Raw genomic sequence first — 13952 nt, 5'->3', positions numbered from 1 at the left:
TCTCAAGGAAGCAGTAGCATTTTTCTTCTGGTAATTTCTTACATTTTTAAGAAGACTGGATTTTTGAGTGAGTCAGTGGATTATGATTGACCTTTTTTAAAGTAAGTGAAACATTAGAAATATACATTTTGTTTGAGTTTCTTGTGGTATAATTATTGACATCCCCAAAAGTGTTCAAATTGTCTAGATTATCGTAAATGAATCATACAGCATTTAGAATATAAATATCAAATATCGTTCATATTCTATGAGCCCTAAAAAAAGAACAAGAGTATGTAGATCGTTACCAAATATATGATACTTCTGATGATGCCCATCTATCTAACGAAAACCACCTCAGCACTATAGGAATGTTTCCCCAACAAAGTATCCCATACGTAAGTGATAGGTAATAATAACACATTACAGTTGAAGAATGGCATAATTTTTCGAACACTGTGATTTCCCCAGTTTATCAGCATGGGTCTCCCAGGGTAGATATTGATCGACAAGTATATCTAGAAATTCAAAAAAATCACTTTGCTTGATAGATTCGTTGTCAGTACCAGATTTTACTTGTATACTGACATCTGATTTCGATGTAGTAGGTGAAAATAAAACAAAATTCGTTTTTCTACGGATGCTATACAATGTGCAACTTCTCTCATCGCTTTCATACGTTCAAAACGAAAGATTTCTCATGCAGTGAGAAATGTCCACCATTGCAGTGAGAAATAATTTCTCACTGTTATCACGATAACCCAAGTCAGTCATGAATTGTTACATGTCAGATTGATATGACACGTTCTCAATGTTGACAACGCTACGCCGACGATTCGCGTGCAATATCCAAGCAGCCCATTGTCGGCGTTTCCATAACAACAAAACCGAAGCACTGCATACTTATTGCTGCCAACTTACCCAACGAAAATGGTTTTATTGTTGATTGTTATAGTATAAACAGTTCAGATTTATCAAATATTGAATATAATGGAATACTAAGATTTAGAGTTGGAAAATACACCTCCAGAAATTGTTCAGAAAGCAATAGATGATTGCAATAATTTGCTACCAAGCACATCAAGAGAAAAATATGAAATCGCTTACAGAAACTTTATGGACTGGAAAATGAAAACCAAGGTAAATTCTTGTTCCGAAAATACCTTGTTAGTTTATTTTGAAAAATTGTCAAGAAGATTGAAATCATCAACATTATGGTCTCAGCAGGTACTCGATGCTGAGGAGTACCTTAATTATTAAAAACTGTATTGATATATCGGGATTACGTAAAACTACGTGCATTTTTAAAACGCAAATCTGAAAAATTTGCTCCAAAACAGTCAAAAACATTAACTTCTGAAGAAATACAACAATTTTTAAAAGATGCGCCTGATGAAAAGTATTTGTTGATAAAGGTATGAATTGAAATTTTTTAAAGTGTTATCAAAAAAATTAATAAAATTAATAAAAAATTTAAAATTAATAAAAATTAATTAATAATAAAAAACCTGAACACAGCAATGCTGTGGAAGCTCAGTACGTTTCCACATCAACTTCAACTCCGACCGCAGCTAATATTTCAATTACCGCCTTCGGCGGTAATTGCACTACAGCACTCGCCTTCGGCTCGTGCCAACAAACTTCTGCGCTCGTAAAAAATATGTCGTTTTTGTCACTTGTTGTACAATATACTATTTAAGAATATCAGACCAATTTTCCATCGCACTGATGCAGTGGGTAGATTTCTTTGCCAGGTCTAGTTATTGGTATTGATGATAACTGACGAATCATCAGGAAACAGTGTCAGTAATCTACTTTGCACATTTTGGACGATGCTGTTTATCATGATAATGAAAAATTTCAGCCCTAGTTTTATGCCTGTTCACATATAATGTTTCTGATATCGATGGTTACTCGTTCGATTCAATACAAATTCGTTGGGAAGACCTATCCCAAGTTAAGGCTTGCCCCCTACTACCATTAATTTCCATTTAATTCAGAAGCAGCGTGTGGTTACCAACATCGAAGGCCTTTTGGAAATTGAAGAAAATTGCCGAAGTTTAAATTTTATGTCAAAAATATTGAGGACTTATTTATAGAAAGCCAACCGCGCGTTTGGGTTGATTGATTTCTGGTGAAACCGAATTGTCTGTTTGTTAAAGCTGAACGAATTGTTCCTTTAGATGATTTGAGCTGAAAGTTTGTCATGTAATCTAAGAGTTTTATTTGAAATGTCTTTCAATAATATTATTGGTTTTTCTTTGATTGATGAAAAAAGTGTCAATTATGTGACCGTTTCTTTTTGTGTAATTTTTCAGTTATGTTTCAATTATTTTCAGTCGTAAGTGAACCTTAATTTACAAGTATTTACTTGATTTGAAATATGTCCCTAAATTTCTAAATATATACTCTCTGACAAAAAACAATAAAACCATGGACTCGGGAAGTAAGAGCTCTATGTCACAGTGATTTGTGGGCCAGCTTTTTGAAGTAGTCGTGTTCAAATCACATCAACGGCAGTTTTTTAATTTTTTTCAACCACTTAAGATTCAAACTATTTGAAATTAAAGCAAATGACGAAAATAGAAAATATTTTTAAATGCCGCTCGCTTCACTTCTCGTTCGCTGAATATATGCTATTATTTTAGTATGTTTGTTATCTACCTTTTTGGAGATTTTCACATTCCACAATATGAAAAAAAAATAGAAATTGCAATAGAAAATTTCATACAGGTGCAGAAGAGCAAATTTTTTCAGTTCAACCCGATAAGTTCTGCTTGAATTCCAAGTATTTCTCACTAAGAAATATATTTTATTTATCAGTAACTTGTCTTATTTAATAATCTTGCCTAAGAAACAGAAGAGCTGAGATATTTTATAAATAAGCATCTTAACGGTTGGAAGCTAAAATCTGACTCCGTATTCAGGATGGAATGAATCTGTTGTTTTTTCTTCGGTTCGCTTTATTTTTCAAACTACTTCGACATATGTCGAAGACGTTTTCACTGTGAACTGTGCCAGACAAAGGAAGAATAAAATTACTAATTTATTATTATGTAGCTAATTTATTGTCTACACTTAATTCTCTTCAATCAACTATATACATATTGTGTAAGAGGAAATATCGGCGTGATATAATTCAAGTTATGAAAACTGAAAAATGTTGACAACTGCCAAAAATTTGTGAATAAATACTAAACTCATGCAATTTGAAATCTCAATATGTTCTAATATCTATATGATGAAGTATTTAAAAAATATACAAAAAGTATACATTTCACATTTTTTTAAATATTACTACATTCAACCTCAATCTTCTAAGTAGAGGATTTGAATATGACCTGTATAAAACCTATAGATGAAGTGCCAACTTTGATATCTGATGAAAATATTTTCATAATTATGAACATTTTTCTATGTATGTCTGGAAATACCAATTTACATTAACGTTTGACCAACGACGTTGTGTCAAAGAAGGTGAATCAGTGTACTATTGAGGAATTTTCAAAATGAACCAGAAATGTGACAATGTATTCTTTCTTCATTATTACTTAGGTGGAACTAACTCAAACTTCCAGATTCTATTCGGACCAATTTCAGCTATATAGAGTGCTGAACCATTAGGACATACTGCGATAGCATGTGGATTTCCAAAACCCTAAAAAAGATAAAACAATATGAAATATATAACATAAAATATAATGAATATATTAGATTGACATTCGTATGAAATGTCCCAAACAGCAATGTTAATGTTGGTGTTCAAAATATTATGTGCAAAGTACCGTTTGGTGTAATGACATTTCCATGAATGTCTCTATATTCAGGGTTTCCTAAATACGATAGGACAAATGTCCGGAGTCGCTTTGTTGCTGAATATAGAGTGTTGAAGTTTTTTTTAAAAAACTGTGTTTATAGAACATCATAAATACCTATCCTGAATCTGATTTGGTTGAAAATACATACAGTGATTTGAAGTGATGAAGCGCTTAATTAGCCCTAAATAGATTGAAATTCTTAGGTCCACTGGCACCTTAGCGAGAACCGCAGCCAATAATATCGAGAAAAAAGTACACCACCGCTTTGTTTTTGTAGTTCATTGATGTTTTGGATCAATCAGTTGAAAATACTACTTTTTGGTCTCTTGTAGTTTCTTCATAACTAGTTTCGTTTTCGACAACACCTATTGAAGTCACTCTATTGCATATCATGAACATGGATTATTTTACAAATGATATCGAAAAACATCTCACCCATTTGTTTCAAACTTGGTATATACTTTTCACTCCTTTTATTTCGAGCTAGTAATTGAATTTGATTTGACAGTCGAGAGGTATTTTAGAAAGCAACTGAGTTGAAATCTGAACTATTGAAAAATAATTAATCATCTGCTTTTCTCAGCAGATTATCACCAAGTCCAATGAAGTACATACTATTTACTTGGGTAGTATTTTCATATCAGTAAAAATCAGAGTAGTCAATTAGTAGGCAGTGATTCCATCAGGAAATAACTTTACTGGTGCTGAAATGGCTGAAAAGAAACCTTCTACACCCATATCACATAAGTGGACTGTTCAAAAAATAAGATGAATGTTCAAATTTCGCGGGCTACGTATATTCGACTATTAGCGAATTTTTTTTACACTCGTCTCGAACATATGTTAGGCTATCGAAAAAAATATCGAAGAATTTGCATCAAATTTTGTGTAAGAGATGAAATTAAGTGCTCAAAAATACTTGAAATGTTGACAGTGGCATTAACCGTATGCCACCGTTGTATTCTGAATCAGAAAAACTCTTACAAGTAGTACAAGCTTTTCACAGAAATTCGATAAAATATGAACGATGATGCTCGCCCTGGACGCCCAGCACATCAACAACCAATGAAAATGTTGAGAATATGAAGAAAATGTATATGTTGAAGCCGGTTGGATCATTCCATGCAGTTTATTCGGAAATTTTGAGCATGAAGAGTGTGGCAGCGAAGTTTCTTCCAAAATTGCTAAATTGTGACCAAAAAACCGTCGCATAAACATCGCTCAGAAATTGTTGAATGACGTCAACAGCGATCCAAATTTGGTATATGGTTATGATATCGAAACCAAAGTCCAATCGTCCCAATGGAGAGCCAAGACCAAAAAAAGCACGCCAAGTTCGAACATATGTAAAGGTTTTGGTGTTTCTATGATTAGCTTGGCGTAGTGCATGAGGAATTCTTGCCACTAGGTCGTACCGTCAATAAGGAGTATTATCTTGAAGTTATTCACCGCTTGTGAGTAGCAATATGATGAAAACGTCCGGTATTGTGGAAAAACAATTCATGACTCTTGCATCACGATAATGCACCTGCTCACTCGTCATTGATTGTTCGTGGTTTTTTGACCAAAAACAACACTGTAACCATGCCTCAGCTACCGTATTCACCAGCTTTGGCCCCCTGCGACCTTTTCCTTTTCCGAAGATTAAAGTGACTCATAAAAAGACGGCATTTTGCGACGACTGTGGAGATAAAAACTAAATTGCTGAAGGAGCTCAAGTACATATCATTCTGTTCTGATATGCACATATCAGAACTGAACAGAACAAAACATTTATTTCCATGAAATACTACTCACATGAATACATACATATTCATAATCAATACACTGTTTGCATTTGTTGCGGTATTTCGGCCTAGAAAGGCTTGAGGTAACTATTACCAACTGGTATAATTTATTTAACCTAGACGGTAAAAGGTATATAACACTGGTAAAAATAAAGGCTAAAATGTATCTGTAGTATAGGGTTGGTTTCGATGATAATCATAGAATGTAATGAATGTGAATACTATCAAATAATGAGTTCTATCAAAATTCAAAAGATTTCGCTTACGTAACACATTTTCATTGGTTTATTGGTTGAAATATTCATCCAGGCTATGATAAGTATACTGTTTCAGGTATTTTTTAACTCCGCTTTTGATTTTTTTTTGGAAAGTGATTTGAAGTTGTGAGGAATTCATTGTAAACCATAATGGCTGTTTAAGGTGGCCCTTTTCTTAATCTGTCGTACCTACAGGTCGGTAGTTTAAAATTTTGATTTCTTGTTGTGTAGAAATGTACGTTTGCATATCTCGTCAGTTCGATTCTCTTCTTATGAATAGTGAGAACTATTTTGAGAATGTATGTGTTAAAAAATGTTGAGATATTTAATTTTTGGAAATGGTTTCTGAAGGAGTCTCTTTGTGTAAGGTTATATAAAATATTATAATATCATGCTCAGCTGACTAACGTGTTCTGTCCATCTCAGATTGCTATTCAAATGGATGCCTAGAAACTATGTAGAATTTTTCAGAATAATGACCTCTTTATTGATTTCAATATCAAATTCTAGGATATGGCTATGGAATTGAAAGCATATGTTATTATTTTTCTGATTGATTCGGCCGTTACTTGATGAAGATCCATAGTAATTTCAGAAACTACACCTCACGATTTGATCTCCACAAACTTTATTTGAAAAAATATAATCACAACATGTTTCGCTAGCACAGTAGCTTTCTCAAGTGTATGAATACTTCAAATTATTCATACATTAATATTTATGTACTACAGGTAACCATAATTGAGACTACCTCCAAAAAATTACCTGAACCTCTATCTATGGTAGGTACCTGTTGAATTATGAAAACATTAAATCACTATTGAAATAGAAGCAGAAGCAATCAATTTCTTGGACTTAACAATTAGTAGAAGCAACAACAAACATGATTTTTCAATTTATCACAAACCGTCCTACCCATCCTTATCAACACAAAGTAGCAGCTTATAATAGCATGATTCACAGATTAGTCAATGTTCCTCTTTCAGTAGATAATTTCAATAAAGAACTTAATATCATCAAGCAAATTGCGGTCAACAATGGATTTAAAGACGAATTAATTAACAAAATACTTGCCAAGAAAGTCTACTCAAAAGCGATTCGACACGATTTTCCCATTGATAAGGTAGATAATCAAAATTATAGAGCTTTAACGTATTTTGGACAACCAACGGAAAAAGCGGCTTCATTTTTGATGAAACGAAATATTAAAATTGCATATAGAACAAGTAATACCTTGGGAAAGTTAGTTAAAAATAATAAAGACAAGACATCTAAATTCGAGAAATCAGGAGTATATAAATTAAAGTGTGGAACGAGGTTTATATTGATCAAACGGGCAGAACATTTAGGAATCGAATCCAGGAACATCATACGAGCTATGTAAATAAGAAAACAAATTCAACATATTCAAATCATCTTCTAGAAGAAAATCATATCTTTAACGAAAAGTTCGAAATTTTGCACATAAAGGTTTGAAACTGAATCATTTGGAAGCACTGAAAATTAATGAACTTAAAAATTCAAACATTCTAATGAATGACCGACTGGATTTGACTGGATCACTATTATTGAACTTGTTTTCTGAAAATCCAAAAAAAATTATTATTGATGTAGATGTGAGGTAATATGCTTTAGGAAAGCTACTGTGCTAGCGAAACATGTGATTATATTTTTTCAAATAAAGTTTGTGGAGATCAAATCGTGAGGTGTAGTTTTTGAAAAAACATATGTTATTAGTTTAAGAAACAGTGAGACGTAATTTGTTGGCAGAAAACCAGTCCTGTATGTGGTACATGAGATTTTTTGAAGTGTTTTGAAGATTGGCTTGATCGAAGTCTTGAACGATTATGCAGGTGTCGTCTACGAACAGTTAGAAGTGTACTGCAGGAAAATTGAATGTCAGGTCATTTATATATAATACCCCGTGGTACACAATTTTTATTGTGTTTTTTAATGTGCCCCATGTCTGAATAATAGTCAAGAAATTGATTATTGTTTTGATTGAAATGTGATATTCTGACTGACATTCTGCGATGGAGTAGGTAAGAACGGAACCAGTTATATACTTGTCCGCGGAAACCATAGTAATAAAGTTTTTCCAGCAGTAGCTCATGACCAACGCAATCAAACGCCTTCAAATACCGCAATTCACAAACCATTAATAAACTTCAGAATATCAGAATACATTTATCAAATGTATTCATAAACTCCATACATAGAACCAACTGAAAATGTATGAGACAAGTGAGGTCATGAGTGGGGTTTATCACTCATTCACCTCACAATTACAAATGAAAAATACATCAGTTCAAAATTCACTAAAAATTATTTCATTCATAATTATCACAATAGAATATTTCAGGAATTACATCAAAGCAGTCCAAAAACGGATATTGGGAAACGTTTCATCCTATGTAATGGTGTAATAACTTATAATAAGTTGCCTACCAAATTTAAAAACATGAAATACGTTAACGTATTCAAAAAACACTCAATTGTGAAATTTTTACTGAACAATTTTGCAGAAACGCAACACTTGTTTCGCCATACAATGGCTTCTTTCGGCGGCGTGTCTTTACTAACTATATTCTACATATTCAGTGCTCAATATACCTAGTTTTACAATTTGAAGTACCTAAATTTCAAGTACCTGATTTTTACCTAAGTTTGTAATGAATTAAATTACCTGAGCTTATGTCACAGTTTCCACATTTGAAAAAATATTTGGTAAGGGGTAGTTATTCAATTCTAATTGACCATTAATTAAATCACCCAAATTCCTATTGAATTCCTAACATTCCAAAAGATTGAGTTTTAAACTCTTCTCTTCTAAACGTAACACGTCGTATTCATAATTGAACTCATGTCCTTCTGCTAAAAGGTGGTTTGCAAATGTGGAATCGGTCTTTCTATTTACAAAAAAACTTCTATGCTCTCTTTTCTTTGGGAAATTGTTCTCCCTATTTGGCTTACATACTCCTGATCTATCTGACACCGAAGTTTCTTCTTTATTGTTTTTATATGAGCAACCGAACAAATCACCCTCTGAAGATTCGTACCGTAGGTTCTCACTAATTTTACTGTCAACTTTGTTCTCGAATTAGTGACTAAACAGAAATCTTTTCCGAAAACAACCCGTCCAAGCCGGGTGGGACAGCTATCTGTGAATCTACTATACTACTATACTGTCCATTGAGAATTTTTCAAATTAATAAGAAGCTGAAGAATTTGAAAAGGCTGAGTTTGAAGTCACGTGTAAGGAACACATATTAAAAAAAATAAAAGTCAGTATGTAAAAGGCTTTGACAAAATAATTTACCTAATCAAATTTCCAGTTCAAATTCAGAATTCAGGAAAAGTGCAAGCTCAACATCAGAATTTTATTAAATTCTGTGTTCAGATTCGAAATTCAACAATATTCCGAAATTGAAGTAGAAATTTATTCATAATTTAACTTTCGACTTCAATTTCGGAAGTTTACTAAGTTCCGACTCTAAAATAAGAATTTTGTTAATTTTCGATTTTGAACTAGTAAAATGATGATTTCCTTCACGAAATCATCTATGCCTTCATAATCAACAGCCACGAAGTATTTGCTCCTTTAAATATATTGAGTTATCCAATCTAAAAGAACTTTTTTTTCAGGTTTGTATCCGGAGAAAACATCTGCGGAGGATCTACACATTGTCTCAAGTATTTTTTATTGAAACTTTCAATTGTTGCTTCCACCTTCGTGAATTTTCATAAACAGAAGTCAATTGTTCTAATGAATTTCTATTCAAATATTCATATTTCTCGAAACTCAAAAAGAAGCAGATAGATAATCCCGTCAACCAAGAAAAAAAATTTAAATTTCGTAACCACGATATACTTTTCACGGTACAACTTAACACAACTCAAAGGTCATCAGTGGACTCGAAGAGTTGAAAACAAAACGCCACCGCCGTCCCTCAACACTCGTTGATTGAGCAATAATACATTCCACAAAAAAAAGTAGAGGGACGCGGTGATGTTCTTTTTCTCATTATTACCTCCTCCGGCGCCCAATGATCGATGATGGATTCCGTCTGCGGATCAATGGTCATGCCCTGTACAGGCAAGAGTTCCGACGTGGGGCCGTTGACGGCATACACCAACTTGCCTGAAATGATGACGAAAATGAGTATTTCAGTAGCAGAAATAATTCATGGGTTGATAACACAGGTCTGCAAAAAAAACTGTTTTGATTTCCTTAACTGATCTTTATGTAGTTTTTTGCGCTGATTTCAAAGATGACATTTGTTTTTATCTATCACGTAAGGTTTGCTCACAAAGTGAGGATGAAATAATTGAAAAAGTATAAAAAAACGAGGAATTGTGGATTTATTTTAATTATTTCAACATGAGATAAAAACAAAAAAAATAATGCTACATAGTTAAACTAAGCATATTAGTGATACACAAGTGATTATAAGTCTTTGTTCTTCTTCCGTCAAAGCTTCTTTTGGTACTTTTTCGGCTGTGTTCTTGTGAATTTCCCTTTTTAACATCCAACAGTAGTCTGCGATCATGTTAACATTCCACCGAGCTTGGTATCTGCGTTCCTTGTTCCTCACTTGCAGCCCCTAGATTTTCGGGACAGTAGTCCAGATGTGAGTTAAGGAAATGGACTTTGACACTCATGTTGCAGCCCAACATTTTGTAGTTTTGTTTCCATTCAGCAACCAAAGATTTGTAATTTGGGTCTTTTTGTTTCCAAGAAAGCCTGTTATAACAAGTTTAAATGAATTCCAGGCATGTTTTTCTTTTATTTCCATTTTAGTGACAAAACTTTCATCTTTTGGAAGTGTTCTTATGTCAGGTCCAACGAAGACTCCTTCTTTTAGTTTAGCATCGGATAGACACGGAAACTTTTCAGAAAGATACTTGAAACAATCTCCTTCTTTGTCTTTTGCTTTCACAAACTGTTTCGTTAGCCACAGTCGGGGAGTCGGGGAAGTAAGATTTTTTTAGGATCCACTAAACTTTGTTTTTCAACATTTTTAACTCCAGGAATAAGACCCTTTCTTATTGGCCACACCTGCTCGACATAGTGTTGTTTCCTGTCACGGCTATCCCATTCACATAAGAAACATGGAAACTTAGTGTAACCACTTTGTTGACCTAGTAACATTGAAATAACTTTCCAATTTCAATAAATGGTCCTTTTATGATCAGAGTAGCTGAGCTTATTAAGAACAAATTCAAGATTTTCGTAGCATTCTTTCAAATGGACTGAGTGTCCAACAGGCACAGAAGCATATTGGTTCCCATTGTGAAGAAGTACAGCTTTCAAACTTCTTTTTGATGAATCGATGGAGAGTCTCCATTTCTCTGGTTCATACGTTATGTTGAACATTTCCATGACGCCATGTACATTGCTGAAAATTTCAGGTGAAATTTGTGACTTATCTATAGATGATAGATTTTTTTACTATTTTTTCCGTAATCTGCACACAAATTATGTTAAAATCACTGGTTGAATATCCTACAATTTTTTCATCGCAGACCTGTGTAATCTTACTGAAGATGAAATTACCTTCAAAAATTATCAATCAGTCAACATTATGTGAATAAATCAATAAGTACGGTAAAAATGGCAAAAATTGTGAAAAAAATGTGGATTAATAATAACAATAATAATATTTTATTTTCCATTCGACAATTGAAAATTGTTTTGGATTTGTCACTACAAATTAGTAAAATAAAATAAAATTGAACACACAAATAATTAAAGGCTAAACAATTACATCACAAAAACAAAGAAAGAAATGAGCAGATATAACATGTAAAGTTTGTAAATATTCCTTAACAGAATAGAAACACTTTGTCAATAGGAAGTCCTTTAATTTTTTTTAATCAAAGGAGTGTTTCACACTTTTTGTAAATCCGGAGAGCTATTGCTCTAGTAGAATTATAATGAATTTCTGTACAACTGAAAAGAATATAAAAATGTTCTTGTTGGCGTGTTTTGTATTCGTATCTGGAGTTGTTCGGTGTGAAGTTACTACGATTTTTTTACGTATAAGCAGAATTCAAAAATTAACAGTGATGGAAGCGTAGGGAATTTTAAATTCTTGAAGTGATCTCTACAGGATGGACGTTTTGAAACTCCAACTATAGTACGAATAATGCGCTTTTGTGCAATGAAAACATATTATAAGGAGGTGGATAGGCTCCAGACTATGATACGGGGTGCGCACCCCGTATCATAGTCTGGAATCAATTTGAGCATAATATAATTTTAGGAGTTGTTCTTCGTTAAGGACGAGTTTGAGATTTCTGAATTGATATGTCTAGGAGTTTAATTTGGAATGTAGTGTTCGCGACAGTGATTATTCCATGTGAGAGACTCATCCACTTCAAGGCCTAAAAACCTGACTTGTTGAAGAATGTCTACATTAAATCTAATGGATTACCTTTTTTTTCATATTCAGGCGAAGGAGGTTTGCACTGAACCATTCCTTTACATACAAGAAAGTCTCATTGCATTTATCTGACAGAAGTTTGTCTGATTTATCTGAAATGATCAGTAACGTATCATCTGTGTACATAGTGAAAGAAGACTGAACTGGTAGGTCATCCAAATCATTCAGGTGTAATATGAAAAAGAATAGATCCCAAAACCGAGCCTTGAATGACACCAATTGTGACTGCTCGTTTTGTAGACACAACATTGTCGATAAAAACAAACTGGCTTCTTGAATCGAGGTGGGAAATGTCTCTTATTCCATATCTCTGAAGTTTATCTAGTAAAATACTATGATCAACACAGTCAAATGCCCGACTGCGATCACAAAAGATCCCAACAGGGCACTTACCCTAATCTATTAAGTTCACCAGTTTCTCATAATACGAGTCAACTACTGTTATCGTTGATTTCTCTTTTAGAAATCCGTGCTGATTATTGGAGAAAATTTCAAACCTATTTCAGTATGCTAATAACCTGTTAAGGAAGGCATACTCGAATATTTTTGAAAAGTTGGAGGGGACTGTGATTGGTCGATAGTTTTTTACAAGCTGCGGATCGCCATTTTTATGAATTGGCACCAGTTTTCCAGTGGAGAAATAAGAGATGGCAGAGATTTTTTCAAAACAAACATAGGGACCTCATCATACACGCACGAAGATTTATTTTTCAATTTTAGCTGTAATATGTTAAGTGATTCTAATGCAGAATACTGATCTAGAAAAAATCGAATTCATTCTTGTTTTGGAAAAATGTAGGTATTCACTGAAGTCAAAGTTGCTAGTTGGTATTTTACGAATAGTGTCATAAGGTAAAAATTGAAAATATGTAATGAATAGTTCCACAACCTTGTTCTGATCTTTCACAGGAACATATTCTTCTTGAATTAGTGTGATTTTAGTTTGTTTTGATGTATTTTTGTTGTTCAAGGAGTTCACGCATTATTGTTTTTGTGGCATTTTCTGAATTATTGAGTTCATTTTGATAAAATTGTTTTTTTATTGTGGTTTTGATTGCGTCATGTTTTCGTTTTGATATTTTGTAAAATCCCATCAGTGATCTATTATTCAGTGCCAATTTATGAAAATCATTGAGGTTTTGACTAGACTTCCTCAATTCATCTGAAACCCATTCATTTGTCTTACTACGGTATTGCATATCCTTTTTTGCAAAATGTTCATCGAAATAATATAAAAATATTTCCCAAAAATGACAGAAGGTAGAATAAACATCTGAAAAATGTGGAATAGCCGACCAGTTCTCGTTAGTTGGATCTTGACAAAAACTTTCAAGAGCATTTCTGTTGAATGGCCGTTTCGAATGACATTGTAATTTGTTAGTGTATGTGAACCATATTCAAGAAATATTGACTGATGGTCCGAAATATTATTACTCACGATACATGTATATGATATATTTGTGAATATTTGATCGATAGTTGAAAGTGAATTGGTTGCTATTCTAGTAGGCCATCTGATCAAGTGGTTCAAACCGTAAGTGATGAAAATATCGCAAAGTTTTGCGAAATCTCTATTTCCTCCATTAAAACAATCTAAGTTAAAATCATCGCATACAAGTTCGGCTTATAAATTGCATTCATTACATCACAGACTTTTGAAAAAAA

General features: G+C 33.2%; 1 protein-coding gene across 2 annotated transcripts in view; it reads right to left on the bottom strand.

The window, feature by feature from the left end:
- Nucleotides 1-3024: 3024 nt before the first annotated feature.
- The window catches only part of LOC111506733 (peptidyl-alpha-hydroxyglycine alpha-amidating lyase 2), a 50920-nt gene continuing 39992 nt past the window's right edge, over nt 3025-13952 (bottom strand). For both annotated transcript variants that reach the window (XM_074180738.1, XM_074180739.1), the window contains exons 6-7: nt 9873-9982; nt 3025-3637 (exon numbers count right to left, since the gene is read on the bottom strand). In XM_074180738.1, coding sequence (XP_074036839.1) covers nt 3527-3637; nt 9873-9982 — 221 coding nt within the window. In that variant the 3' untranslated portion in view covers nt 3025-3526. The remainder of the gene's footprint in view (nt 3638-9872; nt 9983-13952) is intronic.

Source organism: Leptinotarsa decemlineata, unplaced genomic scaffold (assembly GCF_025532065.1).
Source record: "Leptinotarsa decemlineata unplaced genomic scaffold, Ldec_3_MD MMD2_tig00026299_RagTag_RagTag, whole genome shotgun sequence".
Lineage (NCBI taxonomy): Eukaryota > Metazoa > Arthropoda > Insecta > Coleoptera > Chrysomelidae > Leptinotarsa > Leptinotarsa decemlineata.
This window is presented reverse-complemented; position numbering and strand designations above follow the sequence as displayed.